The sequence below is a fragment of the Vulpes vulpes genome, chromosome 14 (genome assembly GCF_048418805.1).
Source record: "Vulpes vulpes isolate BD-2025 chromosome 14, VulVul3, whole genome shotgun sequence".
Taxonomy (NCBI): Eukaryota; Metazoa; Chordata; class Mammalia; order Carnivora; family Canidae; genus Vulpes; species Vulpes vulpes.
In genome coordinates, this window is record NC_132793.1 from 109,683,113 (window position 1) to 109,696,542 (window position 13,430).

The 13,430-nt window shown below is 44.1% G+C and overlaps 1 protein-coding gene across 4 annotated transcripts in view; it reads right to left on the reverse strand.

The window, feature by feature from the left end:
* Positions 1–13,430, reverse strand: part of FAM193A (family with sequence similarity 193 member A) — a 166,187-nt gene that overhangs the window by 39,901 nt on the left and 112,856 nt on the right. For 2 of the 4 annotated variants that reach the window (XM_072737703.1, XM_072737700.1), the window contains exons 8-13: positions 11,434–11,511; positions 9,841–9,953; positions 9,465–9,707; positions 6,690–6,843; positions 6,393–6,572; positions 1,150–1,401 (exon numbers count right to left, since the gene is read on the reverse strand). In XM_072737703.1, coding sequence (XP_072593804.1) covers positions 1,150–1,401; positions 6,393–6,572; positions 6,690–6,843; positions 9,465–9,707; positions 9,841–9,953; positions 11,434–11,511 — 1,020 coding nt within the window. The remainder of the gene's footprint in view (positions 1–1,149; positions 1,402–6,392; positions 6,573–6,689; positions 6,844–9,464; positions 9,708–9,840; positions 9,954–11,433; positions 11,512–13,430) is intronic. The other 2 variants (XM_072737702.1, XM_072737701.1) reach the window with 1 other exon arrangement.

Consider the following 13,430-nt stretch of genomic DNA (forward strand, 5'->3'; position numbering starts at 1 on the left):
AAATGCTATTTCAAATCACTCTATCAGTAAAGTGATCATTAAATATCCAAACTGAGTGAAGTTCAATCTAACAAAATTTAAGCATAAATATGGGCAGTTACCAAGTACTTATTGCAACAGAACATGACAAACTGATTCTATTATACTGTAAATCAGAGGTTATTAACTCTCCTACCTGTACCCCTCTCCTCAGCAAACAAACAACACTCTACTTCACAGCAAATGTCCCTGGGTCTGAAAAAGCCTCTTCTATCCCATGTCCTCCTCTCTTCTCTCAGTTGAGAATCACTATTTTAAATAATAAATCTAGGGTTTGGGGGGAAATTTTATTTTTGATTGATTAAAACTAACTCTGACCCAGAATAACTGATAAAAAGGAAACCAAAAATCAGAATTTATAAGAGCCAATAAAGCTAAGTTCAAAACGGCTAGGGACACAAAGCTATCTGTGGTGCCAAGAATAAAACCAAAGTAAAAATTTCATTGCAAAGTCAAAGCTACTAATATAAGCATGGGGTTCTCTGAGAATAAATACATAAAAAGCACATCTCTCTACATGCTCACTCCTTTTCTGCACAGGCACCGAGCACAGCTGGTCTGGGAGGCCAGCATGGCACTGCAACTTCGTCTTGGATGACACTTAGGATTCCTCCTTTGAGCCTGTGTATTTCATTATGTCTTTCATTTTCGTGTTTAGGGAGCATGTTCATTTCAGACACTATAGAGCCCAACCAATGTCAGAGGACCCATGCTGTAATCACAATATTTTACCCAAGTAGCATTAAGGAAAAAAACCAGGCCTCAGGAGGCCATGAGGAAATAACTAAGCTGTTGTCTGGGTAGGCAGAAGAGTCGTCCGTGTCTGGTGTTCCCCCAAGTACAACCTATTACACCAACGTCATCTGGAAAACTCTTTACGCTCTACTTAATTCTGAAGGAGTAAGCCACCACTTTTGTAATTGTTTTTACAACTGTGAAGGTTCAAAATTCTGAAAGCTTAAGGGATTACAGTAATCTCTTGCAGACCTCCCTGTCAAGAGTAGACATGGCCTATACAAATTGCCAATTTGTGGATTTTTGTTTAAAAATGCACTTCTGATAAGATCTTAGTGACAGGTGAGCTTCCAGGCCCTCTCTGCCCTGACTTACCTTACTGTGTGTGAAGGGGGGCGCTGTATACAAGGTGGGGTGGATGAGAGGGCGGGGCAGGTGTGGGACCGCGTGCAGGGGCACGTGTCCATGGATGTGGGGGTAAAGATGCAGAGCAGGGTGTGTGGGCTTCTCAGGGCTCATGAACTGATGGCCAGGGGGAAGGGCTCCTGCAGTCATTGCTGATGCGGTCAGTCCAGAAGCTTCTTGTTTACAAACATGACATTCACAAGTGTTTGGAGCTTGTTCGGCCTAAAAGGAAAGAAAAAAAAAGTACTTGGTTATTTAGTAAAACAAAGAATGGAGTGAAATAAATTAAGTCAAGTCACATTGTGCTGAGCAGTCACACAGCCACTACAGAGAAGACAGGGCTCATCTGATGCCTCAAGTTGTCCAGAGCCCTCCTTATAGAGTACAGAAGGGACCCCGAGAGCCTGGGATGGAGGAGACCTGATGAGAAAAAATGCAGACCTCACTACCCAGCTAAGTAGGTGCTGAGGTGGCAGCCACACCAATCTGCTCCTGTGACTGTCTGTGCAGGGACAAGGGGACCGACAAGGGTGGCAGAAGGGAGAAGGGAGTTGGGGCCAAGGATGACAGAGCACTGGTGCCAGGCTCCACGGGCCTCACACTGCTCAGGAGTGGTTACATGGAAACTCTGCAAAAGACACCAGAGGTGAGACTCAATAGTCAGTGGCTCTGCCCTCTTAAAACAAGGGTAAAACTGAATGCAACTGTCAAAGCAACCATTTGAGGATCTGAAAATCAGCCAAAGGGAAAAAGCAAACAGAAAGGCATTTCTTCATGCCAATTAGCAAGAACATCAGGTAAGAGCAGCAGGAGCCAGGCCTTTTTGCCTGGGGCCCTTCCCATTCCCAACTCCCAAAAGCCCTTAAAAACAAACCAAAAAAAGACCAAAGAATCAATAGCAGAATTAAAATAGTACACTAAAAATTTTGTTTAATACAAAAAATAAAGTAAAGGAGGAGCAGAGGAACAAAAAAATAGGAGACCTATGGAAACAGACAGCAAAGTAGTTGTACATACCGCCGACCATGACATTAAACCATCAATGAAGCACTCCAGACAAAAGGCAGAGATTGGCAGACAAGATACAAAAATACAAGACCCAACTAAAAGATTCAAAGACAAATCTTAGATTCAAAGACACAAAGAGGCTGAAATGCAAAGGATGAAAAAATAGGTAACATGCATACAGTAACCCTAAGACAGCAGGAGCGATTCTGCAAGTGGGAGGAGTCTTTCAGATGAGAAATGCTAATGGAGAAGCATCTCATAAGGACAGAAGAGCCGATAGAATAGGAAGGGGTAACAGTAACACACACATACACCTTCAACAACACTGTCCCAAAGGCATGAATCAAAATCTAGCCAATCTGAAAAAGAAACAGTCCAGTAGCAATATGTGAAGACTTCAGTGTGCCTCTCGGCAATTTTTAGAACTGGACAGAATAATCAGGAAGGATTCAGAGCACCAGAATGATATCAACTCGACCAAACTTTCGTTCTTAGGACACTCCATCCAACAAGAGCAGAACGCAAATTATTTTCAAGTATATATAGAACATTATCTAGGACAGACCATATGTTAGGGCATAAAACAAGTCTCAATAAATTCTCAAGTTCTAAAATCAGTAATCTAAGGCTTGGATTCAACAAGCTAGAGAGGGGAGAACAAACCAAACCCAAAGACTATGGAAAGAAATAATGAAGATCAGAATAGAAATCATTGAAATAAAGGGAAAAACAAATAAAATTAACAACAAATTTTTTGTTTTGTTTTGTTTTGTTTTGTTTTGTTTTGTTTTGTTTTACAAAAACTGATAATCCTTTAGGTCAGTTTGAGGGTTTTAAAAAAAAAGTAGACAAAATTACCCAAATCAGGAATTAACATCACTCTAGACCCTGCAGAACTAAAAGAATCATAAAAGAATATAGTAAATATCCTCACGGCATCAAAGTAGACAATATAGATGAAATAGAAAATCTGAATAAACCTGTAACAAGTAAAGTAAATTAGTAATTCTAAATCTTCCCACAAAGGAAAGACCAAGCCCACAGATTTCACTGGTAAATTCAATCAACTATTTAAGAAATCTAAATTTTAGACAAATTTCTTCAGAAAATATAAGCAGAGCACACATTTCCCAACTCATTCTATGAGGCCATTATTACCCTGATATCAAAGCCGAACACTGACACTCTAAGGTTAGATGACTACAGAACAGTATCTTTAACTAACACAGAAGCAAAAATGTTAACTGCAGATTATTAGCAAACCAATCCAACATACAAAAATAAATAAATAAAATATTATACACCATGATCAAGTGGGATTTGTCCCAGGAACACATGGTTGGTTTAATATCCAAGAATCAGGGGTGGCTGGGTGGCTCAGTAGGTATTGGATCTGACTCCTGATCTCAGCTCAGGTCTTGATCTCATGGTCATGAGTTAATGCCCGGCACTGGGCCCGACTCTGGGTGAGGAGTCTACTTAAAAAATAAATCTAAGAATCACTTGATGCAACATACCACAGTAACAGAATGAAGGATGAGAACTACAGGAACATCTTAATAGATATAAAAAAGGGCATCTGGAGAACCTAATATACGTTCATGATAAAATTCTTAGGAAAAGAAGAGTTGATAGGATTTACTTCCTTAACTGGGTAAGGCTATCCAATGAAAATGTGCAGCTAGCATGATCCTAGTTACAGGCTGAGTTCCTGGGGCCAGAAACAAGACAAAGATGTGTGCTTGCAACACTTCTCTGCAGTGCAGCACTGGAGGTTCTAGCTAGCTCAGTAGGGCAAGAGTAAGACATGAAAATCATCCAGAAAGAGGAAGAAAAACTATCTTTATGTCTACATAATCTTGCATGTAGAAAATCCAAAGGAATCTAACCAAAAAGAGAAAGAGAGAGAGAGAGAGACTCCAAAGAATAAATGTGTTTTAAGCCACAGAACACAAGTATTTAAAAATCAACTGTATTTCTATGTATTACCAATAATCAACTGAAAATTGAAATTAAAAAATACCATTTACTACAGAATCAAAAACTTCAATAATTAAGAATGACTAGAAACTTTTTTAACAGCTAGAAGAAAGATGATTTAAATAAATGGAGATACAGCACATTCCTAGGCTGACAGATTCAACTTTGTTAAGATTGTATTTTCCCCAAACTGATCAAATCATCCCACAAAGAAAAGACTAGGCCCAGAGGAGTCTGCTGGTGAATTCCATAAAATATTTGAGAATTCAGTACAATTTCTACCAAAATCCAGGCAGGTTTCTTTGTAGAACAAGCTGGTTCTAAAACTTATATGGAAACACAAAGGGCTTTGAACAGCCTAAACAATATTTAATAAGGCCTACCAAGCTGGGGGGCAGATCCTCCCTGATATCCAAACTTACTATAAAGCAGCAGGTAAAGTACACTATGGGAAAGAACCCAGAGGTCAAATGAACAGAGAATGCAGAGTGCAGACAATAAACACTTGTATTTATAGCTCTGTGATTTTCAACAAATGGCTGATGCAATTCAACCAGGAAAGAGAGGGTCCTGTCCACATATAGCACTTGGACACTGGACATCCACATACACAAAAAGATGAACTTAGACCCTAACCTCACAGCATAAGCAAAAACTGAATCAAATGAACCACACCTTAAGTGAGAGCTGAAATTATACATCTTGTAGAAGAAAACAGAATTTTGTATAAGGCAAGGTTTTCTTGGATAAAACATCCTAAGCACAATTCATAAAAGAAAAAACTAAGGAACTGGAATTTATCATTAAAAACATGTTTTTCAAAAAATACCATAAAAAGACATAGGGAGCCTGGGTGGCTCAACGGGTGGTGCGACTGCCTTCAGCTCAGGTCATCATCTCAGGGTCCTGGGATTGAGCCCCAAATTGGGCTCCCTGCTCCACGGAAAGTCTGCTTTTCCCTCTGCTCCCTGCTTGTGCTCTCTCTCTCACTATCACTCTTCCAAATAAATAAAATCTTAAATAAAATAAAAAAAAAAAGAAGGCGGCTGACAACAGTAAGATGGAACAGGAAATGAAAGGCCCATCAACGTATAAGAGAATGTTCAGCTTTGCCTATCATAAATGAAAGGAAGACTGAAATCTCAAGGGGCTGCCATTTCTCAGCAGACTGGTCAAGTCCCAAGACCATGACATCACTCTCTTTTAGGGGGGAGGAGAGGCCATGACTCTGTGACCCAGAGAAGCCACCACTGGTAACCAATCCTAGGGAGAGACCTACTTCTGTAGAAAAAGCCAGGTATCAGATGGCTCACTGAACAGTGTGGAGGGAAAAGAATGGGAGACACACACATGGGCCCATGGATGGGGGACAAGAAAGAGAAACCGAACTATGGTGTGTCCACCTGTTGGGACACAGACAGGGCAGCAGAGGGGACGAGGAAGAGCGCTATTTGCAGAGTCAGGCTGTACTGCGGAGAGAAAAGCAAGGGGAACAGAGTGTGCATCAGTATGAGCCTTCTCACAGAACAAGGGAAGAATGAGTATTAGCATTTGTATAAACACATACTAGTAAGTCAGACTAATCACCTACTGGGACTAGAACTGGGCGTGTGTAGGTGCTGGACAAGGCTGGTGGGGATGGATGTTGGAGCAAGACTTCTCAACATAACACCTTTTCATGTCACCTTTCATGAACTGTGTGTCTACACTGCCTATGAAGGAAGGTGGTTAACCAAGCACCCCCACCTCCGTTTGTTCTCTCTTTCATTTCAGAACGAGGTGAGCAACTATTTATGAAACTAGGAGCCTTTAAGAGAAAAGTCATCTCATGAGGTACTCTCATAACAGAACAGGTGTCCACCAGAAAAAAACTTCCTTTACAAAGTCAACCTTTTCTGAAATTTTAACATTCCATTATTTTATTAAAACAAACAAACAAGCCCTCCTCTCTTGCTTCTTTAAAGTCAAAAACCTCTATGACAGCTCAATGTCTGGAGCAGCTCCAGGGTGCTGCAAATTCAAGACTGTTAAGAGGGCTCAAGCCAGAGGAGCAAGATGAGAACATGGTTAGAGTCATGTTTGAGTGTTTTATATACAAGCCTCGATCCTCTCTAGTTCCAATCTTCAGAAGTTATTTAAAATAACAATTTTGCATTCACTAATGCCCATGTTTAGAGAAAATGTACACAGAGAAAGACACAGAGTTGGGAAAAATGAAATCGTACCTGCTGAGTTGGGTAAGATGGGGGTGGACTGTCCACTTTACTCTCCTCTTTCCTGGGACTCCCACTGCCTAGAGCCACGTCTTGCTTTGGGGCTCCTGGCGGCTCCCCACTGCTCTCGCCATCTGCCTCTTCATCGTCAGCCTCTGAAGAGCTACTACTGGTACTGCTTACCTGAGGGGACTTTAAAGACAACCTTTGTAATTTATACCTTTCAAGATGGAAGAATATAAAACCATTAAGACAGCAGATCGGCACCATTTGCCGTTCACTATCACCAGGGGGGAGTCATGCCCATACCTCATCTTTGAGAGCCATGTTTTCCCCGCCACCATTCAGTTCGCTGTGGAGTCCATTCATGTTGGCCACCACCTCAGCATCATCGTAGTTACTCAGTGGATAAATATCAGCAAATTTAGCTGACAATGGTGCAACGTCTTCATCATCACTACAACTGAGACAGGCAGAGTTGGTCACCATGAGGCCATCCCCCCAGCGCAGTGAGGGAACCACCCTCTAAGCACAGAAGCTTCCTTTACAGACTCAGTTCTCGAGAGTATTTCACTGAGCACCACGCACACTTCTCAACATCTCTTAGTAATCTGAACACCAGAGAAAATGCCTGAAAGATTACCATTTGTGCTATTTAGACAAATGGAAAACAAAATGCCAAAAGAAGAAAAATATCTAGGAAACTGCCAAAATTTAATCGGATTAATTATTACTGCACTTCCATTTGGCCTGAAGTGCCTTGGTGCACAACTGGTGCCATTTCCAAAAAGACACAATTTTTCATTAAAATTAAAGAGGGTACAAAAGAACCACCAAAATTGCAGATGTAGCCAGGTGAACAAAACTTTAAATGCACTTAGGCGCCAAAATACTAAAAGATTTTTACTACAAGTCCAGCTCTGGACAAGACAGTCACGATCTTAAATATCAGCTTTAACAAGACATCTAAACAATAAGCAAATGACATATTTATTTATTAAAAAAATGTAAGCAAATTTCAAGGCTGTGGTCAAAGACCATTTCAAATATAGGCTTTTCTGGTGCGTGAAAAGAGTGGGCACAGAGTTCCCTATTAGTGCAAATTGTTCAAGGCATGACCATACATGGTAACCCTGCAGTCTACATAAACAAGCCTGAGTCCATCTTCAGCCTTGGCATACCATAACCTCCAGAAGGAAAAATTCTACAAACTAGAGATCTCTTGGGTTTAGAAGAGTGTCCAGAATTGCTGAACTTGGATATCCTTCCCATTTTTGGAAAAAGAGTGAATGTACGACATGCTATAATCTGGAGCTCGCCAAAGTTAACAAACACAGAGCCAACCAGGTGAAGGCTCTCAGGTGTCCTGAGGCCTGTGGCACCTAAGGTGACAGAAGTGCTGCTGTGGTCAACACTCACACCCAATCCTGAAACATGACCACCACCACAATTCAGATGAGGAGGCCAAGGTTCAGACATGAAGTGATTAAATCATCTGCTCAGTGTAATGAAGGCAGGCTTCAACTACTCAGAGCCCATCAAAACTAGAGAGCCCCACAGTATGGAGACTCCAGTTGCACGATTCTCTTTAACAACTTAATAATGACACCAAGAAAGAGATAACACAAACCAAAGGCAACACTGGAGGCTTTCAAGTCACAGCAGTTCATGTTTGGGAGACATTAATCTCACGTTGCCAGAGGAGCAGAGGCCCAGAGCAGCTGCAGGCAGTCCCAGCTCTCGGAGAAAGATGCCCAAACCCCACTTCCTCCACCACTTGACACAGCATGGGAGCCTGCACCTTACATCGGCAGCTGTGACACATGAGAAGGGATGGGCTTTTCCAATATAAGTTTTTATTAGACCATACGTGCTTAATTCTGGTATGTTTTTGTAAGAGGCTGGCAAACAGCTAGCTGGGAAATACCTCGACCCTCCTTTGCAGGCTCCCAGAGAGAGCACACAGTATTCAGGACTAGAGAGTAGTTCGAGCTCAACAGAGTCATGGCGTTCGGACCCATCCCCTTAGAATTATTTTGTGTTTGGGATCCCTGGGTGGCGCAGCGGTTTGGCGCCTGCCTTTGGCCCAGGGCGCGATCCTGGAGACCCGGGATCGAATCCCACATCAGGCTCCCGGTGCATGGAGCCTGCTTCTCCCTCCGCCTGTGTCTCTGCCTCTCTCTCTCTCTCTGTGACTATCATAAATAAATAAAAAATTAAAAAAAAAAAAAAAAAAAAAAAAAAAAAAAAAAAAGAATTATTTTGTGTTTTGAGACCAGATCCATATTGAGGACTGCAAGACTCTGAAGGAAAGCCTCAGAGTCGTCGGGAGAAATCCAGACGGAGGCATGGAGAAATCTAAGAGATGCTGAGCAGCCCAAAGTCAGGGCAACAATCTCTCCCACTGGGAACTGCGCTGGCATCCATCACCTCCACAGGGCTCCTGACACCTGCACACTCTACAATAAGCAAAATACAAACCTAAGTTTACCTAAATAAAATAAAAACACACATCCATGTGCAACCCATCCAGAAGTTAGAGTGGAAAGCCTCAACAAATGACAGGGTCACAACTCTGAAGAAATGTGGGACCACTCACCTACAGTGGGAATTGGCGACAGCTGCACAGCCACCTCGCTCATACAAAATGTACTTCTAGATAATGTGGGAACACGGAAAACAGAACCTTTCAATCGCTTGCTAAAGTGATCATCTGAGTTTTTAGCAAGACATGGAATAAGCATGAATGCTGAACGGACAATGAGGCGGAATGAACTTCGGGCTGATCACCCTCAAATAAAATGAGGAAACGTGAAGCCAGAACTGAAGAGACACTTCCCTGCATACCAACATGGTTTTTTCTTTACCGGCATTTATAAATTTACTGTAATTTTTTTTCAGGTAATGAAATAGTGTCAAAGTTTGGGTTTATTGATTTCGTATTTTAAAAGTTGCTTAAAAAATGAAGGATCCTTTTTCTTGAAAAACACTATAATGATATCCATACTTCTGCAGACATTACTGTCCATATTTCTCAATGGGTTACATAAATTTCTGAAATCTTATTACAAAGTCACAACTTACAAAGTTGGTGCAGAGCCATTGTCTGTGAGGATGAGTCTGGGATGTTGCTGAATTGTAATGGGAGAGCTGGAACCTGACCCTGAGCTTGCTGAGGACACGCTAGGTGGGCGCATCTCAGAGAGATAGTCGGGAGCAGAATCCACTTGGAGGGGCAGCTGGTGACTGTGGATGTCGCCAGTGACGGGGGGGTCCATGACACCACAAGTGAGGATGTGTGAGAGGCTGCAGTCATCACAAGCACATCTGAGTGGGAATGAAGGACAGTTACCCAGAGAGCCGAGAAAGAAGGTCAGACCATGCGGTGTCAGGGTCAGTGCCTCGACTGAGGCTGTGGGTCCCACGGGCTCACTGCACCCACACGACAGCGGGGGCTCACCTTCTCCTGTAGTTGCAGTTGGGGCAGTCGGGCATGCTCAGCCGGGATGACAACATGTGCCTCATGGCATCTGTGAAGTTGTTCTCACCAGCAACTGTTTTCTTATTGGTCAGCTAGAGGAAATCATCAAATGAGAGGTTAACTCTGCAAAACTTATTCCCCAACCAGGCGGTTCAACTTCTCAATAATCATGGTAATATGTGCCATGCCCATTTAGAAGACAGTGGCCACAGCTTCCTAGAGTGGGACAGGGCCACGAGGGGGCAGACCAGAAATGCACAGCAGCCACAAGCTTGAGCCTCACTGAGGCTGGGGACAGTAGCCCCTGGCTGGCACCTCACCAGCACACACCAGCCTTTACTTGGAATTGGCTGTGTGCACAGTCCTCACGAGGAACCAGAAGCACAGAACTAAACTAAGGCCCCGAAAAGCTCAGACCCTGGAAAAGGAAACTCTGATGTGGGAGGTGCCCTGGCACAAATCTGTTCAGGCTGCCACAGAAGCAGAAAAGCAGCACAACAGGACACCAGGCCCAAGCTGGGTCCAGAGGAGGCAGAGTTGGTAATTCTGTCAGAGGCAAAGAGGCCATCCAGCTCAGTGGCTAAGCACTGAGCTAGGCACCCACTGAAACAGCTCTGGAAGGCCTGGCTGACCCTGGGCTGACAGGGAGGGGGGTGCCATGCCTGACAGGGCAGCCTGGAGGGACACAGGCCTGTGTATGGAGCTGTAGCACCAGAGCATCCACGAGTTAAACAGGCATTTGTAATCCACGATAGAAGCAGCGGGTGGGAGGAAGGCCAGCTGGGGAGGATACCCACTGCAGGAACAAGGTGAAGGGAGCAGACCAGAAGCTACCTGGAAATGGCACCCAAACTTCCATTTGACAAGGCAAGCATCTGAATTTCAGAGAAGAAACCTATAGACCACCTCTGGCAATGGGAAAGGTGGTGCCAGAAGGGCCATTTCATAGGATAGAAGCCATGGAGGAAGGGCTGGGGGATGGAGCAGGTGAGCGGACCAGTGTGGATGCCCAGAGACCACAGGGGTGAGGACAGTGGCGCGGGGGCTGAGGCCAGGGGCCACCAATGCCTAAAGAAGACCAAGGAGCAGAGCTGCCTAGAGAGAAAGCAAGAACAATACCAGCTCATAGACGAGAATCAAGAGAAGCAAGCTTTCAAACAAGTCAAGTGCTCTGAAGCCCTTGGGACAAGGCCTGCAGCCAGGCACATAGCAGAGGGGTAGGGAAGAGCCCGTGGGGAAGGAGGGGGAGGAAGAAGGCTGTGTCGCCAGCAGCTACAGTGAAAGCAGGGCCCAGGCCAGTGTGGGGAGGCCCATGAATTGGGCCAACACCCTGCTCCGTGATGGCACCATCTGCCTGTGCAGAGGCCAGACAGCAGGAACTTGGGTCCCTGTGGGCTAGCATGGGTCACTCGACAAATAGAGTCTTCCTTGAGGATTACAGAAATCAGGAAAGAGACAGGGAAAACTAGTTTATCTAGGATTAACAACACTCTTAGGAGCAGACCCACAGGGTGGCCTTGACACAGTGGGTGTTTTTCCCCGATCTGGCATGCAGCCTCCCTGCAGCCTCACCTGTTCTTCAATGAATCGCCTTTGTTTGAAAAGCTCCCAGTCCTCCGTCAGCATGCGCTGTTTGGTTTTCATTGTCATCTAGTAAAGAGATGCAAACAATAAAACCTTAGTGCCAGCAAGAGCCACCTGGGCGTCTGCGAGGAGAGATGTCAGCAATGGTGCACATGAGGAACACCCCCTGGAGGCATGATACAGACTCGCTGCCTGGCCTCTATCTCATTCACATGTTCTTCTCGTGTGGGAAACACAGAGGAGCTCAGATTTAGGAAAGAAATGAAGATCCCAGAGCTGAATGTGTCATTGCAGTAAGTGAGCATTCAGCCTGTACTGAATGCCCATCACATGCCCTGCCTGTACCAGAAATAAGAACTTGAGGATGAGCGCCCCATGCAGGAAGAGCCTTGAGTGAGGGGAAGACCCATGAGCAACCTGTTCCCGCATGGATGGGCCTGAGGACAGGACACAAGGGAACCAATCCGGTCACACAGGGGCAGATTCTGTACGCCACTGCCACACGAGGCCCTTGGAGGACTCAAAAGCACAGAGACGGAAAGCAGACAGGGGCTGAAGGGGCTGGGAGGCCAAGGAGCTGTTGCTCAGTCAGGGAAGGTGGAGGGGCTCTGTGGGTGGAGGGTGGAGCACTTGCCACAATTTAAATGGACTTAATGCCCCTGACCTGGACCCTCAGAAATGGTTAGAATGGTACATTTTACATTATGTGTATTTCACCACAATTTAAAAAGACACCAAATTGAGAGGGATAGGGAATGAAGAATGGGCTCAAGATACAGTTTTACTGGGGTAGGGGAGACTATGAAAAAATTGGATCTTGATGTTTATCTATGTGTTCTTATAATTACTGAAAAGAACTAAAAACTACTAACTACTAAAAAAAAGAGATATGGAATATGTATCTTCCAATTTTTTTGGAACACAAAAAGGGGAGGGGGGACATATTTAATCCACAGGCAAGAAAATACTGCCAACAAACCCTCCAAAACAAGTAATTTCAAAAAATAAATTCGTGCATTTGAAAAAAAAATGTACATAAACGATGAGAGAAGAAATCAAAGCTAAAATTACAGTGCATGGAAATCCCAGATAATGAAACCCCCACAAATCAAATCATGTAAGATGTATCCAACACAGAAGAAGAAAATGTACAGGCTTCAAGGCATTTATGAGAAAACAAAAGACTGAAAAGTATGTGTTCCATGTAAGAAGTCAAAAAAACAAAACGAGAAACCAGCTGATAAGGCAGGAAGAAATTAAAGTAAAAGCAGAAATTACTGGGAAAAAAGAAGCAAATGTGATCAATAAATCCCCAAACTATGGTTCTCCGGACTCCCTCTCAGGCTGACCAAGGGAAGAAAGGGCCACACAGAAAACGTGGGCATGAGGAAGGACAGACACGGGCACAGGAGGTTTCTCTTCAACCACAGGAGGAGGTATCTGTACAATGTAGATGTTCATCTCCAAAGCAGCTTCAAGCAGGTGGCTCATGGGCCACTCTGCTGTGCCTGCACAACCCACTGTTTTAAAAGCTGAGTCAACATTACAAAGCTCTTGAGATTTCACCTAACAGCCCAGACATTAGCTTCTCTGGATGTTACTGCAGCTCTGAAGCACTCTACCCTCTGCTGCCCTCCCAGCCCAGGGTAGGAGGTTTCCTTTTGGCACAGAAGGTGCACTCTCCGCACAGTGTGACAGGGTGGCACGACAGGGGTGTAGAGAGGCTCCCCCAGTCTCATCACCTCCCCTCTGAGCACAAGCTTATCATCCCTTGTCTACATAGTGTGGACAATCTCCTAGGTAAACATCAATGTATAGCACTCACTCAGGGAGCAGAAACCCCCAATCAGATGACCAAGTGTAACATGAATTGAAAAGGTGGTACAAGACCCAGAGTCCTGGCTTCTCCTCCCTGCAAAAATATGTCACACCCCAAGTTTTAGGGTGGATTCTATCAAACCCTTTATTGGAACAGAAGATTTAAA